Raw genomic sequence first — 26,295 nt, 5'->3', positions numbered from 1 at the left:
ATGGATTACAAAACTAGGGGATATGTACACAATAGAATTTTATTTAGCCATAAAGAAAAAATTAAAACATTTACCGGGAAATAGATGAAACTGGAGAACATTATGCTAAGTGAGATTTGTCAGTCACAAAAAGTAAGAAATCAGATATATTCTCTAATATGTGTAAGCTAAGGAGGAAAAAGGTCATAGGAGGAACTTCAGACTAAAGAAAAGAAACCATAGATGAGCAAATAAGGAAGGCTAACTGGGGGTGATGGGAGAGTGGAAGAGGGGATTTCCTAATGTAGATGATGTACATTCACAAACATATAAAAGTCAAACAGTAAGCCAAACATGAAAAGGAGGGAAGGAAGAGGGATGGGGTGGGAAATGGGGAAAGGCTAAATGAGGGATGTGTGCATGTGTGCCTCTTCAATCTTGTGCTCCATTAAGATGCATGACTACAATGCTCCAATAAATAAAATATACTACAAAGCTATAGTAACAATATACATGTAAAAAAAAGAAAAACGAAAAAGAATTTAATAGTCACATATTTTGTAAGTGCCACTGAGTTGTTAAGATTCTGTTGTGAGTAAGTTATTGGTAGTAACTGAGGTAGTATTATAACAAGATAATGATTGCTTTGTAAACTATATGAAGTAATACAATTTAGTATTTTTATTATTTTTCATGTGTGTATTAATGACTCAATGCTTATTTTTCCATTTTCTCATGAGATTGCTCAAAATTATATTAAAGATAAAATAGAAAATGGACAGAATTACCAAATTTTGACAAACATTAATATCAAAATGCTTTTGATAAAGTAGCTTTTATATTTATTCATTTATTTATTTTTTACAGTATTGAGGATGGAACCCAGGGGCATTCTACCTTTGAGCTATCCCCCAGCTCTATTTTTTATTCTCTGTTTTGAAACAGTGTCTCACTGAGTTGCAAAGGGCCTCACTAAGTAGCTGAGACTGTCCTTGAACCACAATCCTCCTGTCTCAGCTTACCGAATGCTGGTATTACACGTGTGTACCACCACTCCCAACTGATAAATTAGCTTTTAAATACTTGTTATCCAAACAATCATATCATAATAGACATATTCCACAAAATGAGGAAGCCAGGGTAATTCCTGATGTTACTTGCTCCTAAATACCTAGAGCATTGACTGTGATTTGTAAACTCCCAGAGTGGCTGGCTTTGGGAAACCACGTAGTTCATCTGCTTATATGCAGATGTGAACACATTTTAACATGTATCCCTAAGAAAATATCCTAAGGTAAGCACAACTGCAAGCCTTTAATGGGACCATAGTTGGGAGGACGCCAACACAGGAGACTATAATTTTTCATAGAATGAGAAATAGGCCTTAATGTGATACTTTTTTCTCAAAATAAAATTTCAATGGTTTTATTCAATTATGCATAGAAATATTCATCGGATGAAATTTGAAGAGATCAATAAATGAAGCATGGCATAGGATAAATAGAAAGACTATAGATAAATAGTCTTTCTAAATATCTAAGGATAAATAGCTTATGGGGTCCAAAATTGCTTTGAATCTGAATATAAATAGTTTGCTCAATTTAAGATTTTTTTGTTTTTGTTTTATGGTACTGAGGATAATACTGAGGGTCATTCTATCTACAAGCTATGCCCAAACCCTATTTTTTATTCTTTATTTTTGAAACAGAATCTCACTAAGTTGCGGAAAGTCTCGTTAAGTAGCTAAGGCTGGTCATGACCTTGAAATCCTCCTGTCTCAGCTTCCCAAGTACTGGGATTACAAGCATGTGCCATCATGCCCAGCTGAATTTAAGACTTTTGAGTCTTAATTTTTCTTATCACAAAAATCAGAAAGTATCTTCCACACAAATTCCTTTTAATATCAAGAAAGTTAAGTTGATGCTGCTCATATAAAACATAGACCATTATGGATAAATTAATAAATAACAAAAAAGGCATGTGTTCATTAGAAGGGGATAGTTCAGTGGTAGTAGAGAGATCTTGGACTTGAGCTATAGCACTCCCCCACCACAAAATGACACTTATTTAGAAAATGTAGAGAATGAGAATCAAATAAAATGTTGATAAATTTGAGGGAAAGGACAGTAAAGTACAGAAATATAAGACAAATGTTGCATATAGGAATAGGAAAAAAGCTGTGTGCAAATACACCAATAGTTTGATGCTGGTTAAGTAATGAGATTAATATTTTTCTTTATATCATTTTTCATAATGCACACTTTTACTGATTTTAAAACCAGGTGAAACTATTTTAAAAATTCAGTAAAATTAATAATTTTATACTTTAATTGACATTTAAATTTAAGTTTAAATCCCTATCTCTAATATTACAAAGTTTGATGAAAGGTAACTAATGTTTTCCCAGTGTAATGGTTTGGATCTAGAATGTCTCCTAAGATAAAAACAAAAAAACAAAAAACAAAATAGGCAGCCATATTGGAGATGGGGCTTTGTTGCTGAGGAGGGGTCCCTGGGATTTTGACCTTGAGGATTATATATGGTTCTTACTCCCACTGTTCTCTTTCTCTTGCTTCTGGCCTCTACTCTATGGGAGCAGGTTTGCTCTACTCTATCTCTCATTGCTTTCTGACACCATTCTTTGAGTATTTGGGGTATTGGCCTGACATAGACTCCTGAAATCTCCAGAAACGTGAGCAATGAAATCTTATTTCCTCTAAGTTGTGTGTTCAATTCTTTTGGACTCTATCAATGAGCATGCTTACTGAAACACTCAGAACTATTTTGAAGCAACAAAACAGTAGATCATTTAGCTGGATGAGTGAGTACCACTTCATATTTTTAAAATATTTTTATTGGTGTATTGTATTCATACATCATAATGGGATAAAAAAAACTTGTGTAGACATACATGCACACATCGCCCAGTTAGCCCCTCCCCAATCCTCACCCCATTCCCTTCCCATCCCTCCTTTCCACACTTGGCTTAGTGGTTTACTTCGATATGTTTAAGTACATCATGTGCTTTAGAGAGTTTCCTTCTTCCCCCTTCCCATCTCTTCAGTTAGGTTGCCTTATTTGCTCCTCTATAGGATCTCCTTTTTCATCTAGAGTTCCTCCTATGACCCATTTCTCCTTAGCTTATTGAGTACTGTTTTAAAAAGTTATTAACTATTTTATAAAATTTTACTTTTCAAAATTTGTAATTATATTTACACTGAGGTGTTTTCGATTCATTTTTGCTTGATAATTTTGGGGACTTTCTGCTATTAATTTCCTTGAATAGCAATGTTTATGACTTGTAAATATTTTGGATTGACAAAAATGAATAACTTATATACGTACTTTTCAATTAACTCAGGTAATACTAGAAAATTCTGGTAACTTTCTGTTCAAATTATTATGAAAATTATTTTTCCTATTTTTGAAATGACAGGTGCTTTTTAAATTTTTCTAATTAATTTATAGGACATGTTTAAATTTTCTCTTGGGCTTTGTAAAAAATCAGTCCAACCTAACTTCTTCTATTTGGATATTTTTCAGAAATGTATTTCTCTATAAACACTAACTGAAGGTGACAGTTTTAGTTCACAGAGAATTATTTTGATTCACTATTTTTGTTTTGGAAATGTCTAAATAATAAACCACTGGAAGAATAAGGAAAATAAGATAAACAGGTATTTTTATCTAAGGTGACAACAGAGTAACTATATAGCAAATGGGAGGAGAAAAGTCCACCATTTTTTTAACTTTTCAAGAGAACTTTAAATGGAAATGTTGAGTAGGAAATACAATCATAACACATATAACTATAGCAGAAGAATTTAAACCATATTTTTCTAAAGGTTGCTTTAAAAATATTTTAAGTTTGCATTGCATTACTAGGTTACTTTATCTTTTCTATGAAACTGAATATTAAAAATAATAGGAGTTTATTAATTATTTATTTCTGCAAGATGATACTGGAAGAATTGTGTAGAGTATATGGACTGATTATTTCCAGAGCACTTGTGAAGTCAAATTTAATTAGACTGTGACTTCTTGTTCATAATTAATTTCAGCAATAAAATTATGTTTTCTAGCTCAAGTGCTTTTTCACCAAAATCTCAAGAACTATTTAAAATATTTTATAATTAATTTATTAATCTTTGTAATGGAGTTTAATTTTTAAAACATCATTTTCCTATATAGAAACAAATATTCACATATGGGCATATATTAGAAACTCCTTATGTTAAAAAAACCACCATATTATTTAAAATACAGGTTGGCTAGGCCCTTCTTCATCATACTGAATATTACTCACATGCTGAATATAGTGTTATGAAGGTGAGAGCAAAAGCATTTTATCCCTTTTGAAGCCTATAGTTGAAAGTTTAATACAATCATCACTGCATTGTATTGGTCAAAGCAAGTCAACAGTCATTCCAGGGTCAACAGAGGCAGAGATATAGACATGAGAAGAACAGCAATGACATATTTAAAAGGGTATGAATTAAGGAAAGGATAAAATATTTACCCTGCTTTTGCAATTTATCTACCATTTAGAACAGATGCCATTGGACAGCATGGCTCTCTTGCCAAGAAATATTTTCACACAAGAATAGCCTATAAACAATGCCAATATTGGTCTTTCTTAAGCAATATTAACTATGTGAAAATATTACCTAGATAGAAATGTAAAAAATATGGTCATCTGACCATGGTAACATACTTAAAATCCCAGTACTTAGAAAGCTGAAACAGAAGAATTGTAAATTCAAAGCCAACCTGAGCAACTTAGTGAAGCCCTAATAAACTTAATAAGACCCTGATTCAAAATAAAGAAAAGGAACTGGTGATGTAGATCAGAGTTAGAATGCCTATGGATTCAATCTTCAGGACCACATAAAAGAAAATTGGTCAAAACTTCTCCACATCCCCCATCCCTCCATTCCTTCTAAGCACCAGGAACTGGCTTATCATAGTTCCTTGAACAGCTTATAAAATGCATCTAATTCTTATCACCTGAAATTCCTTCTGTTTGTCTTCTCTTTTCTTTTGTTACATGTTGAATTAGAAATGGCCCCCCAAGGCTCATGTGTTGAAAGAATGGTCACCAATGCAGCAAGGTTTTGAGGTTGGAACATGATTAGAACAGGATGGATTCTTGGGAGTGTGACCTTGGAGCCTGTACATGTCTCTTGTCCCCTTCTCTTGTTCTCTCTGCTTATAGCCTATAAAATGCAAGTGACATCTCTCTACTATGTGCCCTGCCACCAAGGTGCCCCCAAACATGAAGTAAAACCTCTGAAAGTATGAGTTTCAATAAGTCTTTTTTTCTGTAAGTTGTACTTGTCAGGTATTTTTATCAGTGATAAGAAAAGTTGGCTATAACACTTTTCTTCACCTACAAGTCGATTCTTCATTCAGCCTTGTAAATTTAGTTGAAGTATTCATATTTCCATTATTTTCTCCAGCAATGGTCTGTTTTATTTGTGCCAGTAACATGCATATGACACCCATATTGACAGGATTATAACACAGTGCTATAATAATATTTGCTTTAAGGCATACTTCCCTCTTAACCTGTGATCAAAGGTGTAAAAATAATGGCGATATCTTTTTTATCTTTTATATTCCCATTTTTTTCTGGTGTCTGGGACAATATAAAGCTTGTGAATAATATTGATTAAATTTAGTTGAGTAATTTAACTATCCCTCTCTTTGGACACATGAGGAAAATAAGCAGAGCTCCAAGTAATTCATCTAAATCCTGAGAAAAACTAGACCTCTAATTTATATAAGGGTCTATTTGCTCCCAGTTACCATATTCTTTAACATGTAGGCTCACTGAATAGTAGACTTTCAGGTAAGTAACTGGCATATTTGACTGGCTTTTCAAGAAATGACTGCACAAAATGTGCAAGAGTGAAAATTATTGTTCTATTTACTATATCACTTAATTCCATAAATTTTAAGGGTTATTTTGATTTATAATTCCAGGTTTTTTCATGAGGGATAATTGCTTTTGTATTTCAATTTGGTTGACATAGCAGTCACATTTTCAAAAATTTTAGAGAATTCTGCATTTAAAAGTCATTTTGGCCTCTAGTTCAGTATTTACTATATTTATTGAGTGCATCAGGCATGCTGAAGTCCTGAGGAGTTAATGGAACCTCTAAAGTTGAGTGATATAAAAATAGGAATTTATGACCCTGAATAATTTTTCTATGAATACTGGTAGAATTATCACTGTGTTATTACCCTACCATTATAAAATTTAACCTAAAATGAAGAGCAATTTTATCTGTAAACTATATAACTGTATTTGAAATGGACATGCATAAACTACAGGGGAAATAAAAATAATAATAAATGATTCTTCCTTCATTGAAAGAAATTATGAAAATGCACAAATGATTGAAATATTATGTACATGCTTTGAAACATGCTTTATCTTGACAATTTTATGCTATGCTGTTTACATCACAAAAGCAACTATTAGGATCAATTATAACTAACTTCTATTTTCATTGCTGAATATCTCAAATACAAATCATGTATCTATGTGATTCCATAGAAAAATTAAAGTTAGGCATCAGAATTTTTAATTTATGGGGATATAATTAGCTTTATTCATGGATTTTATACCATCTACAAAATTTTAAATCATTCTTCGTAGATTAGGGTAAGATTATATCAAGCAGCATAAAATAGAAAAGCATTTACCACAATGTTGCTAATTTTTATTTCAAAATACCTACTACAAGGAATTAGTACTTATCTATCCAATTTACAGAAGAAAAAACTCAAGCCTAGGTTAAGAATTTAGTTTTATTACAAAGCATGTTAATGATAGGCCTGATCAGACTATGAACCACGCTGACTTTTGGTTAAGCATACTTTACTTTTGGGTTCATAATGGGCCATTTACAGATAATGACTTGATTTCCATTAACTGTTGTATGGTTCCTATTGAAAGTTCTAATGTGCAATCTGGTTGAGTCATTTCTTGTGTACTTAATAGTATAACATCCTCATTGTATCCTAGTGATTACGTTTTATAAAGAGTTACTGCCAAATAACATTCTATATCTAGAGAGATTTAAAAACTATTATATTATCTAACTTAGCTCTTGAGTACTTCTTAGCTCCAAGGAATAACTTGGCTTTTTCTTGATTATCTTTGTAGCCAGATTTTAGTGCTGTTCCTGGTGTATAGAAGTCTCTAGAAAGTATTTGATGTTAAGGGATAATGAATAAATGCATGTTAATTTTCATCTGTTAAAGCCTATGAAAAGATCCAGCATTTTAAATGTTCCAGTATTAAAGGAGATACATGTCCCAGTGATGCCTTTGGCTCTTTGTAAAGCCATTACCTGAGATGGAAATAACATATGAGACCTGGATAAAGATATTTTAGCCATCTTTTATTTCCTTACAAGTTCATCTTTGGCAGTGATTCCTTGTCTCTAAGGGAATTTGTTCCTATGTCTGGGGTGTTGAGTATCATTGATTTATATCTCAGGGCCCATTTCTTCCTTTCTTTCCACTGGGTGACTGAATGTAGCAGTAGACCCCCTTGTCCTCTGGCTGCATTTGAATTTGGTCAGTGGGAGGCTTGACAGAGGATCAGAGGGGAGGAAAGAAAGGTCAGTACATTTATTCACTGCATGCTGTCTGCATTTATCACACAATAGCAAAACTCTTGTCTGCTGGTCCTCCTGGTTCTGTCTTTATACAGGGATTAATAATCAATATTCTTTTCATTATTGTGGGCTGAGGAGTAATAGTAGCTCTGTATTGCTAGTTCTAGTTGTTTCATTAGGCCATTCTCTCATCTCAGTAAACAGTCCCTAATTAAACTCCCCTAAAATTAACCAGTTCCTGATAAAACCCCAGCATGCTTTAAAAAAATAATTGTACTATGTACCTCCAGGTAACAGTATTTAATAGGAAAGAAGGGAAGAATATAGTTTGGGCTTATATTCATCCAGGCACCAGGGTGAACACCTTACATTTATTATCCCATTTAATCTTGATGTTAGTATTTTGAAGTTGGTGTGTTCTGTTACTTTGTGGTCAAAATTACAAGGAGAATTGTAAAAAAATATGGGTTGTTTGTTTTAAAATATTTAAAATAAATGTACCATACTGAACTCCTATGGAGCACGATAGGAGTTTTATAGAAACTCCTATAAAAAAAAGCACTATTCTATTTAAATCTTTGCAGCATCATCACGATGTGGGCAATAACACATTCCCTTTTGTAGATGAAAATGGCAAGGCACAGAAAGGTTAGATGACTTAGCCAAGATCACATAGCTGAAATATAGTAGAGCTAGGATTTCAACCAAGACATTCTGAGTACAGAATAAACATTGTTATTCACAGATTTGCACCACTGGCATGTTCTTTGTAAAATATATTATGTTAATGTGACCCCTTTTCTTTCCAAATTCTTTGCATAAATCTAATATTTTTCAATCATTGGATTCCTAAAATGAAATACTGAATGAGCATTCTTCTTCTGTTTTTAAGAGGTACATTTCAGGACAAAACTAATCTATGGTCATAAAAATCAGTGTGTCAGTCATTCTTGAGGGTGCTAGTACACAGAAGGCGTTGAGAGGAAGCTCCTAAGGAGATGATCATCTGCTATATCTCCATCTGGCAACTGGCAAAATAAATGCATTCCATTTGTGAAGATTCACTGAGTTAAACACTTAAGATGTGTGCACTCTCCTGTATGTATATTACACTGCAATAAAATGCTTTTTTCATATACATAAAATACTTTTTACAACCTGTATTTAAGCAAACAATCATCTGTGAAAGCTGCCTATTTACACTACAGAGGGTTGCATCATTTTTTATAAGCTGTTTAGCAACATTCCCCAGCAAGTTTTGAATCCCCAGTTTTGCATTCCTTTTTTGATGTTTCCCATGTCTAGGGATTTGTTATCACCAAGAAGTCTCATGACTTCCTAAGCAACAGATATGTCTATGGCTTGACCGTTCTGTAACCAGAAGGTCATGCTAAAATATCCCCGTGCTCTTTATCTCCTACCTGAAAACTGACTTGATCTCTTTGTATTCTTGTGTTAAAGAACAACAGAACTCTGAAGAGTCAGAAGCCATTTAAGCATTTCACAAATGCATTTCTGTTCCTTTTTCGGTTTTTCACTTTGATATTTTTTCACTTTGTTTATGCCACTTACTGATCTTTTTTAGGATTTTCTGTGCTTCCATATTTCTTAATTTCATACTGACAATACTGTAAAAGGATTATTGTCTTGTTTTATGGTCCTTTTATCTTATTTGGGCTATCAAGGAAGAAAACAATATATAAGTTAGTTCATGAAACTGCTGAGTAATATCAAGAGATCACTAAGTTCACATAATAAAGAAATTATTAGTTGTAGAAGGAATTGAAAACTGAGAGCCACAAGATCACATGGCCCAAAAGGAATTTAATGTTTTGTATGTTTTACAAAGTCATTTTTTATGCATTTGAAAAGAAAGACATTAAGGATGGAAATATAAGGGAATATTAGTCTTTTATTGATACAAAAATATCATCCACAACAAAAAGTCATGATAGATGTCAGAGATAAAAAGGGAAGGAAATGAAAGATTATTTAATTTTCAATAGCCAAAAAATAAGAAAAGAGACAATGAGCTTGAAGCCTCTAAGTGCTTCCCATTTATTAGCCACTTTGACCAGTTTTAGTAACTATTATTTTTTTCAGTTTTAGTAACTATGTATGGAAATTACTTCCACTTTTACAGGGGTGCTAAAGTAAGAACACCTACACCATGAGCTCCAAATTTTCTAGTAGGTTTAATAACATACTATAATTTGATCCATACCTGGAATTTTGCCCAAGATCAAGATGTAGACAAAGAATAAAACATTAAAATAATTCTATACTTATTAAGTGCATATTGTAGTACACAACTGCATTCTTTTCATTTAAACTTCATACAAGTGCTCTAAAGTGATATTTCAGTCCCCATTTATCTAATGAGTAAATTATGCTTCCAAAAGTCCATCCTTTGCCCACAATAGCATAAGTAGTGAATAGCAGACTTGAATTGAAAAGTGAGATTTCTGCCTCTTAAACCTGTGTTCCTTTAACTACTTTGAACTCCATAGAACTATGGAGTAGTAAGTAGTTGAAGCCTGGATATGAGGACCTACTTTCCCACGTAGTTATCCTACCTGGGTAAAAAGACAGCAAGCCACAGTTACAGTTCAAAATTAAGCATTTTATTGAGAATCACTTTAAAGCATAGAAAAGGCATATTTAACTTTCAAATGCTTGGGATTATTTTTACATTAATGCATAAATACATTAAGAGATAAAAATAAAACCTCCAGAAATTCTTATTAAACTTAATAAAAATTTTGAACGCTTAGATGCTATTTAATTAATACTGCCATACTGTATGGTATATTCATCCAGTCTCATTTTCTTGGAGCATGTTCTGGTGAAACATTCTGAGAAGCCCTCTGTTAGAGAACGTGATATTTATAACCAATAGGGATTGGATTTCATTTGTGATATTTTAATATGTCATTGCTTTTATGAGTTTTGAAAATTAGTCACTTCATTGCTACATCATCCCACATACCTCAAATAGGTCTACCTGGAAGTTTCTCACTAGCCTATATCACTCTTTTTAATTTTATTGGCTTCAGCATAATCCTAATTTGAAGAGAAAATTATAAGAGACTTTTATTTATATGTTTAAGTTTGGGCTGAAAGCAAGATCCTCTCTGACTTGTCAACAACATTCGTCTAAGACCTTGCCTCCAAAACCAAGCATAGGTCTCATGTCTTTGATGCTATATAATCTTTATGTTGTGTACCCAAGACTCAACATAAATTTTCCCAATCTCTGCTGTATTTTGAATGAAAAACCATTTTCCATACACATCCTTTCTAGTTTGATAATTTTTACCTATTTATTAATGTAGATGTGCATTTTTAGTAAAAAACAAGTACTCTGTCAGCTATTTTTATTTTCTTTAGAAATTAACATATTACAGTGTGTAAGATTATTTTTTGATAAATTTAGAAGGCATACCTTTCTCAACAGGGTCTGTAAAATTTTGCTCTTCCTCTAAAAGAAAGACATTATATATCTTTGTTCGGTTTGAAAATAAATCCTTACTAAAACCCCCAAAATATCAAGTCATTATGTGTTAGAAAAAATTATTGGAAGCATTATTAGAAAATGTAGATTCATTGTCTTTGGTTGTAAGTAGAATGGTTTTCTTAAAATCTTATAAAATTGTACTGTTAAAATTTACTTGTATATTATATGTAGTAATACTGTTTTTCAAAAATTTTGACTTGGCAAAATCAGCACGGATGCACTAAGCCATGGCCAGAGTAGCAGTAGTCACCCCAAATGCATAATACATGAAGAGGGATAGTTCCAGACCTAATATAAAAACCCACCCCATGCTGCTTCCTCTCTCGGAATGGTACATTCCACATTCTCTGAGGTGTACTATCATTTTTCTAATACATGGCCTTTCTTGGTACAGCTCACTCACTTCACTAAACGAATTCTTTATGCTAATCCTTAAAAATTCCATACTGTCATGCTAACATTTTGTATTTCATCATTTTTCCCCTGGAAATTTACAAAAAGAAATCTTTGATTTTTAATACTTTTATTAGTCCATTCTGGTCTCACATTATAATGTAGTTCATACTGATAGTGACATACATGCACACACACCACTGGTAGGCTTTCCTTCAGCTCCCTTCCCACTCTTCCCTTTCCCTATATGTTCCACAAAACCTTAACAGAAGAACTAGATCCAATACTTCACAAGTTATCCTGTGAAATTAAAGAAGATGCAGTCTTTCCAAACTCCTTTTATGAGGCCAGTATCACCTTAATACTAAAACCAAATAAAAATCCCTCAAGACAATTACAGACCAAAAACCTTGATAAACATACATGCAAAAATTCTAAAAAAAAAACAGTGATGCACTTTCAAAACTATATCAAAATTGTACACCATGACCAAGTTGGTTTCATTTCAGGGATGCAAGGCTGGTTCAACATACACAATCAATATATATCATTCACCAAATAAATAGAACTAAGAACAAACCACATGATTATCTCAGTAGATGCTGAAAATATATTTGACAAAATCCAACACCTATTCATGTTCAAAACACTACAAAAAATCAAACTAGAAGGAACTTAACATCATTAAGGCAATATACAATAAGCCCAAAGCCAACATCATATGGGATGGGGTCAAACTATGACAATTCCTTTTAAAATCAGAAACGAGACACGGATGTTCACTATTTTCAACATAGTACTTGGAGACTCTTGCCAGAACAATAAGACAAAAGAAGGAATTCAAATAGAAAAGAAGAAATAAAATTATCTCTATTTATAGATGACATGATCCTATATTTTGAAGATCCAAAAGGAACTATTTGGATAAAACTTCAAAAATTAACTTGTAGTTATCTTTATTGAAGGATATATATGACTAGATTTCCAAAGCTGACCAAACAGGACCTGTGGGCCTGCAGCAACCAGTGCTTTATTTATGGAACATATCCAGGCATCAGCAGACCTTCTCATTGATAAGGCTTCCTGGCTATAGAAAGAGTGTCTCCTCTGTCTTCATTCTTAAAAGCAACAGGGTATCGTTTCCCTGGAAGTCAAGGATTTTCTTAATTTTTCTTGATGTGTGTGAGACTCAAAGTCCATGTGTAACTCAAGAAGCAAATGACAAGAGCCCAATTAGCTAAAGATTAATGTTGGTCCTATCACTTGACATTTTGGGTCCCCACAATTCTGTGTTCCCTAGTTCTTTTTTACTACTTCTGTGTACCTTTCAGAAATATTTGTTTTTCCTGCTGGTCAAGCAGTTCTATATGAGCTGGGCAATGTCTGTCTGCTTTACTACTGTATTCTCTAGTACCTAGCTCAGTTTTATCTAGGCTTAAAATACATCTGTGACTGATAAACTACAGGTTCTAGATAATCTGGCCAGTGAAAGAGCTGAGAGTAATATCATATGAATGAGTTATATACTTCTAACCAGAAAAAAGGAAAGTTTAGAGGCATATGAAAGAATAAACAAACTATTTGAAGGATAATAAGTAGAAAAATAAAAAAGCCAAGAATTCAGCATGATAGAAAAAAAGGCCCTTGAATTAGATCAGAGCCCAAATCTTGGCTTTATCCCTTTTAGTTTTGTAACAAAAGGCTACATATTCAGCCTTTTTGTGTTTCATCTACAAGGTAAGTCTATTAATTCTAACCTTACAGATAGCTTGCAAAGATTATAAGATCCATTCACTTAATGGAGTTTAGTAGTTACTCCAAAAATTGTTGAACATTATTAGTGGCTATTATTTTTTCTTAATATAATCTCTGAGCAAACTGAAAAAGGTAGATGAAAAGCTTCTACAGACTTATTCCAATTCCACTTAAGTCAGATACTCCTAATTTGAGTTATCTGAAATGAGAATGGTTCATTCTGAAGCAGTTTACAAAACATATATGCAGGGAGACATGTTCTGTGTGACAAGGATATAGAGCATGATGAATGTATATTATGCTTCCAAGTTCATGGAATGTTTACATTTTATATACTCACACAAGGCAAATTATATGTAGTTTTATGTGTATGTATGTGTGTATCTTTTTACTCCTCCCACCTGGAATTTCTTGGTAATTTAGGTATCTCTATTTTACTTTTGTATAGGATCAATATTCACTAAGATTGGTTAATTAGATAAATCAGGCTACAGATTTCAGGGCTGTTTATTTTTATTTTTATTTATTTACTTATTTATTTATTTTGGTGCCAAGAATTGAAACCACAACCCTCTCCCCTTTTTTTAAAAAAAATATTGTCTCTCTAAGGTTTTTGTTTGTTTGTTTGTTTTTTTAGTCTTGCTAAATTGGTCTTGAGCCTGTGATCCTCCTATCTCAGACTACCAAGTACTGGGATTATAGATTACAGGCATGTGCCAGCACCCCAGCTAGATTTCTGACTCTTGCTGTTTAAAAACAATTAAAATAGATATGACCTGATGATTATGTATTTTCTATTGTTTCTTATTTTGAACTTTCATTTTTCATTCATGATCCTTGGCAAATTATTAATTCAATACATTGGTTATCCTTAAATATTGCTTTAAATTTCAAAAAACACAGTATTGGGAATGGGTTACTGGAAATGTGTTTTACTTAACTTGACATATTTTGTATTTCAGTTTGGGAACCAACATATAGAGAACCTCTTCAGTGACCTGCAGGATGGGAGACGCCTCCTAGACCTCCTAGAAGGCCTGACAGGACAAAAACTGGTGAGAAACTTATTTCAAAGAAAGTATATAGTAACCTTAGTAGAAATTCTGACCAGAAACAAACAGAAAACTTTTATGCAAACTAGTAAAATTTTATACTTAGTAAGTATGTTTGACTAACAAGAGGGGACCTATTTTTAAGCAAAATAATCTCACATTATAATTTTCATTTCAGTATTGTCTATCACATTCAGAACAACATTGTAAATTTTCAGTATAGCTTATGCTAATTATTTGACATTATTTGTTTTTACCTATTTGGTATCTTATCAGATATCTTTATCAAGTCTTTTATGCATAATGACTTTTTAAAATTATCTTTATTCTTTTGTGTATTTTTCAATTATTTTACAATGAACCTTAAGTAGCTTATAAATAAACAATTAATGCTGGATGGCATAATATAGTAGAAGCATTTTAGTCCAGTAAACAAGAGCATATGTGATGAGAATGTAACTTCCTTTTAAGAATTGTTATCTCTCTTCATAGCATTCTTGTGAGATAGATATGATTGTTGTACATAAGGTCAATAAAGTCATAGATAAATCTGAATTAAGTTGATCTAGGTCTTATAATGGGAATAAAAGTTTTTTAAATCCAAATCTCTTGACTTAAAAAGAATCTTATAATTAGATTGCTATTATTCGAATGGGTATAGTTTAAGACCCCAGTCCACAATTGACATATCAAATGAATCCAACTACATTATTGTCTTACTATCTTCTGTTTGCCCTTCACCATAACCCTTCAAGCTAGGCATGCACACACATGTACATATACATACAAACACAGATTTTTGTAGATAATATACAAATTCTGTGTGTGTGTGTGTGTGTGTGTGTGTGTGTGTGTGTGGTACTGGGGGTGGAACCCAGAGCCTTTCTACTTCCGGGCTATACTCCCAGACCCATTTTATATTTTATTTGGAAACAGGGTCTCACTAAGTTGCCAAGAGCCTCACTAAGTAGCTGAGGCTGGCTTCAAACCTGTGTGATCCGGTGTCTCAGCCTCCCAAGCGCGGGGATTACAAGGGTGCGCCACCATGCATGGCTAATAATATACAAATTCTAACTGTCATTCAAAGTCAAAGCTGGCAGATATTCTGTCTTTCCAAATTCCCTCCTATAATTATTATATGCTTATCCAAGTTGGTCTCCATTTCGTCAGATATGCTTGGGTTTTTTCTATGTTATTTTAATCACCTGTTTTGCCTTCTACACTACTGTCTGTTTTGAAAGTTTTTAAGGACTTCTGGTTCCTCCTTCTCAGTGAAACCTTTCTCAGATTCTTTTTTCTAATTTTTCTCTCTCTTATTAAATCCCATAGGACACCTGTTTTTACCATTAACTATTTTTTCTTATTATTTTTGGTGTGTGCATACATGCACACACCAAAAATATATAAATATATACATACAAATAAATGTAAGATATTTAAAATATATATGAATAAATATATATGAATAAAACATATACACATGTATAATACATTATGTAAATAAATTTTATATATATATATATATATATATATATATATATATATATAGAGAGAGAGAGAGAGAGAGAGAGAGAAAGGGGAGAGAGAGAGAGAGAGAGAGAGAGAGAGAAAGTATCCCTCTTCAATTAAGTACTAATGTTTCACAGGAAAGAAACATACCTCTCTTTTCATTTTTAATGCTTTCAGTTTTAAACCTTCCATTTCCATATTATTTTAATATTTTATTAAAATAAATTCAGAGTGATATATTTTTTATGAAATTTGAATTTTTATTGATATAAGAACAACCTGGTAATTTTACTGAAATACTCACTTTCACCAATCGAAATGTTCAGATTTATTGCCTTTTATTTGAAGTTTTTGCTTTTAATCAATTCAAGGACATTATATATCTTTTGTCTTAATTTCCCTGGTTATAGGTATATTTATGTGTGCATATATGTATAGGTAGGTTCATAAATGTAGAAATGGTGTCTTCCTCTGTCTCAAATCTCTCCCTTATTCTGAGGTCAACTCTTTTTCCATCTATGGGAATAAATAGATTTCGGTGTACTCCAAATGTATAAAATTATTCTTTCACAACCTGTCCTGGCCCTGGGCACAAGGCTGATTTCTTCACCTCTGCATGTGTGCATAACCACTTCTCTGTGGTACTGTGACTCTCTAATCATTTCCTGGATAGAGGCAACATTTCCATCACCCACAGCAATATTGTCAGGGTTAGGAAATTTCATATAAGTACCATGTTTTAATAATGAATTTCACTAAAGGAGAAAAATAGAAGTGCCTTGAGATATTCACTGTAATAGGTAGATATAAACATACTTTCCTAGATGCAGCAATTAAATGAACCTAATTAGTATCAGACACTGAAGAAAAATGGTAAACAAAATATCCATGAGTTGGTCATCATAGATTAAATAATTGGTGAGGAAAAATGAACAAACACCCACACAAGTCAAGGTAAACTATATAATTTCAGTTACAGCTACTAACAGAATCTTATCCTTCCTTATCCTGGTCACATACTTGGCAGCTCTGATCTAGAGATTTCACTCTTCCCACAGAGAAGCATCACCTGTCTCACAAATGCTCCCAATTTCAAGACTTCAGCTCCCTGTGCCTGGTCTTGAATTCTGATTGTTTCTGCAGAGACATGTACTGTACCCTTAATGGTAGTTGTGTATAGTATTGAACAGAAATCTTAGTATCCTTTGGAAACATCTGCATGTGGATTATTGGCTCAGAGTATCCCCAGAGTTAAAATGAAGGTACTTGTCTTACAATAATAAAATTAAAAGTATTCCCCAAGTGCAATTTACAGCAGCCAGATTTCAAATTCCACACTAAGATCAGAAACTGCAGATATTTTAATAATATAATTTATTTGGTCCTGAAAAATGTACACATATGTATGTGGATATGTACATTTATATGTTTGAGTTTGAAACAAAGGAAAAGATCACTCAATCTTCTCATTGCAATTTTATGCAATTGGCTAAAGTATAACGTCTTTTGTATAAATATTAGTCAGAGAATTGATTTGAGCAATTATTTTAAAAACTTTAAAATCCTGAAATTACCAGCATACTATGTATTGTTAGTCTATATATACAAATAAAGTTGGGGGGTCTTTTTGCTGTTTTTCTTTTGATCTAGAAATCTTGCTTTTCTATAGTCTTATTTCCTTCCTCTTTGGAACAGGAAGTAGGAAACATATAATGATATAAGCCTTTATAAATTTGATGTTATTAGAGGAAGGTATTCTAAAAGGGGGAAAAAGATTCCTGCTCATAAGGCTATGATTAATTTGCAGGAAGTAGAATTAAATAGGTGTCAGTGCTCTTTGATAAAGGGTTATGAACACGTCTTGGAGAGTAGAATGTTTTAGCTTAATATGAGAAGTTTATGTGGAAATTCAAAGGGTAAGATATTTTAGAGTAGTGTCTGCTTAGACATATCAGGAGCACACCTGGAAAGTATGGGAGAACACTTAAGAATTAAGAAAAACAGGTTATTGGTTGGTGTATGTTCAGGGAATATAGAGGAAGAAAAAGAAAATTAATGTGGAAGTTTTAGTTCCATAGGTATAGACCAAGTTTGGATCCTGGCTCCACAAATTACTAGTTATATGGCCATATATTAACTATGAAATTCAGGTTTACTCTCTGCACAATGGGCACATGATGGTTTCTTGCAAGGTGAATTAGAATTTGTGCATTCAAAATACCAGATACTTCAAACTTCATGTTTTACCTATTATGTGATAAACATCAATCTAAGTGCTTTATATATATTAACATATTGAATTCACCTAAGAATCATATGGAACCGTTATTTTTATTAGTCCTGTTTTATCTGCTGAAGAAAGTATTGTACGGGGATAATGATAAGTTTTACAAGGTCACAAAGCACAAAAGTGGTGCCAGAATTGAAAGTTGAATCCAGGTAGTCTAGTTTTGTAATGCCTGCCCTTGACTAAAGGTTGAAATGAGAGCTTTGCAAATACTTTGCTTTGGCAGTGGGTTTTGTTCAACAGTGTCATTATTGAAGATATATAAGACGGATAGAAGGAAGAACAGTGAGTGAGGAGAAAAGTAAAGAAGCTTCAGTTATGTTCTGAACAGCAGTTAATGAGGAATTGCATTCATATGAAAGAAATAGAAATGGAAGATGTAAATGAGTACAAAAAACATCATGGCAGTAGAAACCCAGACAATAAGAATATTTAAAATACTATGTAGGCCAGGCATGGGGGCTCACACCTGTAATCACCTGTAGCTAGGAAATTGAGACAAAAGGATCACAGGTTTACAGCCAGCCTCATCAACTTAGTGAGACCCGTTTCAAAATAAAAAAATAAATTAGAGCTGAGAGTGCCTTATTCGGCATTCTTATGGCTATATCCAAAGCAATTAACCACACAACTTAAAGGAAGGAACATTTATTTTCTCACAATTTGGAGATTTTGATTTCAGTTCATGTGAGGCCAGGGAATGCAGATCTCAGAGCAGGGAAGCAGGAAGCAGAGAGAGGGAAAACTCAAGACTTTGATATCACCCAATGGGTGCTAGAAGCAAGAGAGAGTAAGAAGAGGAGGAACCATATATAATCCCAAATTCAATACCCTCAGGGAACCACTTTCTCCAGCCATACCCTACTAGCCCAGACTACCATCTAGATAAATCCATTAGGAGCTCTTTAGGGGCCATTATATATCTAACTATAATATTCCTCCCCTGGCCCCTGAAGAGCTCATGCCCATTTCAGAATAAAAAAATGTAATACAAAAGTCCATCTCTGAGAGTTTCCAAATCTAAACATTTTCAGCAGCCCTGAAGAGTCCCAAACTTCAAAATCTCCTTTAAGACTCAAGGTGAACACTTGTGGTACCCTGCAAAAGAAACTTGTTCAAAAAGTAAAGTAAAATGCATATTACATAAATCCTTCATATAATGGCAAAGAGTAAACATTTGCATTCCAAAGTGGAGAAATAGGAACATAGGAAGAAGGAATGGTACTAAAAGAGTATGGAAATCCAGCCGGGCAAGCTTTTAATTTTATGACTATATTTCTGGCATCCAGAAAACAGGGAGGTGAGAAGCTATCTCCAGGGGGCCTTGGCAGCTCCACCTCTGCAGCCTGGCTGTTTGGGATGGATAGAATACTTACTCTTCCAGCCTGGCTCTGTGGCTTACTTGCAGCTTATAGCCTTTTCTCATGGTTATTCCATGTTTCTGGTGTTTTGAAATTTGAAGTGGTGTTTTTTGTTTGTTTGTTTTGCAACCTTGGCTTCATTTTCCCAGTTTTACAAAGTGCCATATTTGGGCCAGCTTATCTTGCTATACATTGTCTGGCTTCCCAGTCCTCTCTTTGAAATTTGAAGAAAAACCTCCATAACCCCACCTTTTTTTTTTTTTTTAGGAAAGCCAAAATTGTGTTAGTGCTGAGATAGACTGATAACAGAAAAGGTAGTCACGCCCTCTTTAATAATTGCTGCTGGATGTTTTCAATCACAGCCACAAAACTCACTCCATCTGGGCCATAGCTGAGTCTACATTCATCTGGGTAGCAACTGGCCCCGACACCATCTGCTGCCTCCATTATGGCCATTACCAGACCCACACCCAACTTGACCACTGCTTCCTCCTTCTTCTCATACGTTTTACTTTTTTCCACAACATCATCTCTCTGAGCCCCAGCTTTATGGATTTCTGGCCAAATTGCAAATCTATTTTAATTTCTTTTCTTTCTTTCTTTCTTTCTTTCTTTCTTTCTTTTTTTTTTTTTTTTTTTTTTTTTGGTGGTATTGGGGATGGAACCTAGTGGCCTTCTACCTCCGGGCTATACTCCCAAACCTATTTTATATTCTATTTGGAAACAGGGTCTCGCTAAGTTGCTGAGAGCCTCACTAAGTAGCTGAGGCTGGCTTTGAACCTGTGCGATCCTCCTGTCTCAGCCTCCCAAGTGTGGGTATTACAAGCGTGTGCCACCACGCCTGGCTCTATTTTAATTTCTGCTCCCAAAATTCAGTGCACAATTTGCTGAATGTGGACATCAATATCCATAATGCAGTTTGGATATCTTGCTATTTTGAGATTTCTTCCACCAATTTATTAATCAGCCCATTTTCAGCTTCACACAAAGTTTCAGGACATGGGCAAAATTCTGATACATTCTTTTCCAAAATATAATGTCTGGCCTCTACTCTATTTTCCCATAGAATCCTCTTTGCCCTTCCAAATCCAGTTAGCACAGTCTCTTCCATTTGCCTTTTTAGCCACATTCTGGCCCTTCCAGTTTCATCTCAAAAAACAATTCCAAAAACTCACAATCCTCATAGTCAGAGCCATGACCCCACTCTCCTGGTACTGTTAGGGTCCGAGAATCACCTCCTTTACCCAAATAACGAAGAACACATCAAGGATGTAACACACAGGCAGGGTTTATTGTGCTGCAGCTCTTTACTGGCTAGCGAGTGGTCGAAATTCCTCCACTAGCTTGACTGTCAGTCGAGGAATTGTCCAGCAGCTACCAGAGTGAGACTCTGGCCGAGCTAGCATTAGCCTCAGTAGACAGCAAGGAAAGCAGGTCAGAATTCGACCCAGAGCTCACTTCGGGGTCTGGATTTATAGCCCCAGGAGGGAGTGGATACACACATCAGAGCCCGCCAAACTTAGAATACAACCAATCAGATACAAGGATAAACAAGTACAACCAATAATGTTGAGCCCGCCAGAAGTCAGAGCCCACTCAAAGTCCAGCCCGCCAGAGACTGCTTATCTCCCTTATGGTATGTGCTCCTTCGCTAGGGCTGCCTCTGGCCAATTTTGTGGAATGCAGATGATTCCAGGTAGATACAGGCTTGTAACTCAGGAAGGACTACTTTTACATTCTAAAGCACTTAAAAGAAATTCCTAAAAAGCAATTTCTAATATTCTTTGAACATCAAGCAAGTCTAAAACGAGAAAGACTATTACCGAACAGATGTTGAACCTATACATAAGCAGTTGTACAGAAGCCAGAACTTGAGCAGGCAGTTATTAAAGAAAGACCGGGATTTACAAGTTAACTAGATTCCGAATCCTAAATCCCAATGTCTTAATTCTCTGAAGTCATTCTTAACAGTACCAGGGACGCCTGGCCAGAGGTCAGGGGTCAGGCCCGAGGCTGTGGCCCATGGTGGACTACAGGGGTCCCTGTCTTGTGCCGTCAGAGGAGTAGTGGAAGGGTGAGGCCAGGAGGTCCTGACCCGCAGCCTGCTCCACTCCATCGGCTCCTGCAGGCCCGCTGTCCTAGACCCACCAGGCCCTTCCCTTCTGCCCTTCTCTTCCTGACCCCTCAGACTTGCCCTGCAGCCGGAGTTTGGACTCCATTCCTGTGAGCCAGGAATATTTGCTATCCATGCCACTGCCCACACAGGCCTCAGCATCCAGATCCCTCCAGAGGGTCCACTCGGGCCCTGGCACCGGCCCTGGCACCGCAGGGTTGGGGGGATGGAGGAGGACCTCTCCAAACATTGCCCTGCGGGCACCCTGGGCCCAACCGGGAGCCACTCTGTCCCCACACAGGGCCATGTGCAGTGGTGTGACTGTCTGAAGCCCCTGGCCTTCCTGCGGGGACCTGCGGAGGACCTACAGAACATTACAAGGATGAGAGCAGGCAAGGAAGGCACACATGTGGCCTCCTGTGCTCAGTCTGAATTCCCCGCATAAACTAGACCCAGCCTGAGTGGAAGTGCTTGTAAAATGTTCTTTGGACTGGAAAATCCCCGTCCGAGGAGGGGCTGCCTTTCCCATTTACCTTGGCTGGGCCAGGCTTATCTCTGCACTCAGGAACCTGTCTGGGGAGCAAATTAGAATGGCCTTGTTCCGGAGGCCGGAGGGAGAGGGTTGATCTAGCTCAGAGATATGGGGCTCATGTTACTCGCAGCTGTGGTGGGGGCAACGCAGGGAGGACAGAGACCTTGTCCGACAAGCTGGAGGGGGCCTTCTGGGCATCTGGGCTCACAGATCTTCATTCTGTTTCCAATCTTACCTTACTTCTATATCTTAATTCTATATTCTAATCTCTTACTGCTACAAGGATCCTACCTTAATTCTAATATCCTACTTTCTTATTCCTAATAGGTTCCACACACTAATATTATCAATATCTTATTTCACACCTCATTCTCATTAGGAGAGAAAGTCTTCCCAACTAAACTCTCATGCTGGGGAAGACTCCTCTTCCTGCATCCCTTCAGTACTAATTTCTATTTTAGTCAGCATTCACACAGCTATATCCAAAACAAGTGACCTCACACCTTACATTTGGAAGATTTTGAGTTTAGTCTATGTGAGGCGAGGGACTATTGAACTTAAAGCATGGTGGCAGGAAACAGAGAAAGGGAACACTCAAGGCTTTGCTCTCGAATCATAGAAGCTGGAAGCAAGAGGAGAAAGAACCAGTGCTGCACTCCCAGAGACTCATGTTCTCCACCTACACCCTACCAGCCCAGGCTGCCACCCAGATAAATCCATTACAATGTGTACTATTGGGAAGAGGTTTCAACATGTATTAATGTAGCAGTATTGGGAAAGATTTCCAATTTAAAAATATATCTTTGATAGTAAAGAATCCCAGGACCTTCAGGAAAAAAGGGCCTTTTTACATTTCTAAAGAGAGGCAAACTTCCTCTAGGATGTGAGGAAATCCCAAATTTCTGGGTAAGCAACTTAACACATTTTGGGAGTGTAACAAAAGGTGTGAGGGTCTGTGGAGACAGAGCTGCCCTCCCTGCCCCAGAGGGGACGATATGGCTGGAGACAGTGCAAGATATTTACATATCAAATGACCTGCTGCAGATCTAGTTGGGGCAGTATGAAGAGAGATTCAGGTTCAGGAATCTTCTGTGGTGAATTCATTTGAACCACCTGGGAGTGGCACGGGGCTGTGACTGTCTTCTGTATTTCTTTTTAATAAACCTCTTTAAATCTTCAGCAAGAGTCCGGGCTATTGCATATTTATCCTTAGCTCAGGACAAGAACCCGCGGTTTTCTTTGGGGAATTATTCCCAGGGGTCTAACAAAGGTCCCTGGGGACAGTTCCCCTAGATGGTAACAGTCACCCCCAAACGGTAACATTCAGCTTTCACCACAATATCATTTTTTTAACCATAACAAAACAGATCTCTACTCTTGGATTACAACTTTCTTGACTTAACTCCAAGCACCAATTTATGAGCTTTTTAGGGACTATTCTCTGGCTAAAGCAGGGAGAGGTAGAATGTTCCTGGATTCAATCCCCAGTACCACACACATACAAACACACACACACACACACACACACACACACACACACACACACAAAACAAACAAAAAAACTCACAATTATTTAGATGTTAGTTTAAATTACAGGATGAGATATGATTTTGGAGACTGAGGAGGAGGTTTTAGAAATCAAAGATGATTAACATTTTAAAATTCAGTACTAGGACACTTAAGGAAATATTCAGAAATGGTTTCCTTTAACCCTATTTGCAATTTTATAATTATGTGAGTCACATACCCTATAAGCTTTGGTAAAAAGTATAGAAATTAACTGATCAGTTTTATCAGTAAATGTCCTTATGTATTATACTGTGATGTCCTTTCAATTATAGTCATGCAGTAATCTACAATGAGCTGTGAAATAAAGACACAAATATACCCTGTGGCCAAAAAAAGTGCTTTCATTCTCAGGGAGTGGTTTGTTCGTACTAAAATGCAGTATGCCAAGGACAATTAGTCCAAAGCCCTTAGATTCATCATACAAATGCCTCATAACTTGTTCATTTAAATGTAAAATATTCAAAATTGATATTGTACTTTATAAATTGTTTCAGTTCTGGTAGATTTTCAATCTCTCTGCTGGACAGTGAACACTATTTCCTTTTGTTTTACAGCCAAAAGAAAAAGGATCTACAAGAGTTCATGCCCTGAACAATGTCAACAAGGCACTTCGAGTCTTGCAGAAAAATAATGTAAGTGGTGACTCTGACAGGGTCTGGGTGCCCTGAGGCAGTGTGCTTCATGTTTGAGTGAGGGCTTCAGCTCTACATGCATATAAAGCATCTCAAGTTGTCTCGTAAATCAAAACAGTTCTTATTAAAAGCACATGTTCTAGTTCCTTTCAGTTTGCGTGTGACTAACATGATTCAGGAAGCAAATGCATGTAGCCACAGAAGGCAGGCAAAGTCATGACCCTGACCTGGTAGGCCTCTTTGTGTTGTTTTAGAATTTAACTGGATGCAGTTATATTTATTGAAAAAAATTGGACTCTTCATGTAGCAGTGTTTTGTACAACGAATAGATTTTACTGTATATAACTTTTATGTCCTGTGTGTGTAAACCTGATAATGAAGTTTGTTGAAATTCAGCTAAAAAGCATTAAGCACCACAGTAAACATGTAAATTACATGTAAATGCAGAAAAATAGTATTTTATCTCAGAGTAGGAACTGAAGATTTTTTTTTTATCCTGGTGTTTGCTTTAACTGGATGAGAGCATATGGGCTCTATTTGAAAAAGTAAAAATTCATAGCTCAATGAGTTTGCAGGTTAGAAGAGTTCCAGTTTCTTCCAAGTGACTTTGAGATTTCTCCATCCTATCATAGGTTTGGAAGAAGAAAGTCTTTCTTTATTATTAACTTCCTACAGCCTTTTTAATTGACCAATACATTTACCAGGCACTTTTAGCAGCTTCCTAATTGCATTACACCTCTCCTTCAAAGATAAATTCGAATACACTGATCACATATTCTTAAAATAACCATGAGCAGTAATAGATTATTAATAACATATACTCCCCCAAATATTGTTTAGCTCATCTGTCAGGGAGAGGGCATTACACAAGATATAGAAGCAGAAAGTATATAGTGATTGTTAGATTTTATGAATTTAGGATTACGTTCATATTAAATGTGTGAAAGTTAAAGAAATATTTTATTACTTAAATATTTTATTGCTTTTATTTTTGATACTGGGTGGGAATTGAACTCAGAGACCTTCTGTTTCTGAGATACACCCCCCAGTCCTATTTTTTATTTTTTATTTGAAAACAGGTTCTCACTAATTTGCAAATGGCCTGATGTGGATGTTGAGGCTGGCCTTGAACCTGCAACCCTTCTGTCTCAGCCTACTAAATATTGAGATTATAGACGTGCATCACCTCGCCCAGGTTTTATTGCTCATTTAAAAATTAAAATTTAAATATGAGTATTCCCTGTAAATGTACAAATATACATTCATACATATATAAATTTTTAATTTTTTCCCATATGACCAATACATCCTAATCCAGACATACATTTTTTATGGTACTTTCTATAACAGGATTCTGTTTTTACCTCAAGTTGTATGGCTTTGTAACTGATGAATATGCTGTAATAAAAACCAAGTGAAGCTGGGCGTGGTGGTACACACTTGTAACCTCAGTGCTTGGGAGGCTGAAACAGGAAGATCACACAGGTTCAAAGCCAACCTCAGCTGCTTGGTGAGGCTCTCAACAATTTAGTGATTGTTTCCAAATAAAGTATAAAATGGGTTTTTCTACCCAGAGGTAAAAATGCCCCTGGGCTCCACCCCTAGTACCACACACACACACACACACCAAAAAAAAAAAAAACCACAAGTGACTGTTTATAAATAGGACTAAACACACAAATATCACACACATATCATTTTTTAAGTACACGCTGAACCATTTTGAACAATCTTCAGCAAAATCTACCTCATTTTTAGCATATTTTCAGTTTATAGTACCTATAGCCATATTTTTTTTTTTTCCTGAAGAGACTCACTATAGCTTTTTAACTTTTCCATGAACAAAAGAAAATACATTCTGGACTGTTTTCCTCATTATTGATATGATATACTCTTTTGAAAGATCAGTATAATCTAAATTATGAAAAATTAAGTAATAATTATACAAAGAAAATATATTTTAAA

General features: G+C 35.2%; 1 protein-coding gene across 2 annotated transcripts in view; it reads left to right on the top strand.

The window, feature by feature from the left end:
• DMD (dystrophin) overlaps positions 1-26,295 on the top strand; it is a gene marked incomplete at both ends in the record, with an annotated part of 2,101,015 nt that overhangs the window by 335,119 nt on the left and 1,739,601 nt on the right. For both annotated transcript variants that reach the window (XM_080719244.1, XM_080719243.1), the window contains 2 exons: positions 14,238-14,330; positions 24,253-24,330. In XM_080719244.1, the coding sequence (XP_080575370.1) occupies positions 14,238-14,330; positions 24,253-24,330 (171 nt within the window). The remainder of the gene's footprint in view (positions 1-14,237; positions 14,331-24,252; positions 24,331-26,295) is intronic.

This window comes from Muscardinus avellanarius (assembly GCF_963383645.1).
Source record: "Muscardinus avellanarius genome assembly, chromosome: X".
NCBI classification, from domain to species: Eukaryota; Metazoa; Chordata; class Mammalia; order Rodentia; family Gliridae; genus Muscardinus; species Muscardinus avellanarius.
The sequence above is the reverse complement of the archived record's forward strand: the minus strand, read 5'-3'. Positions and strand labels throughout refer to the sequence as shown.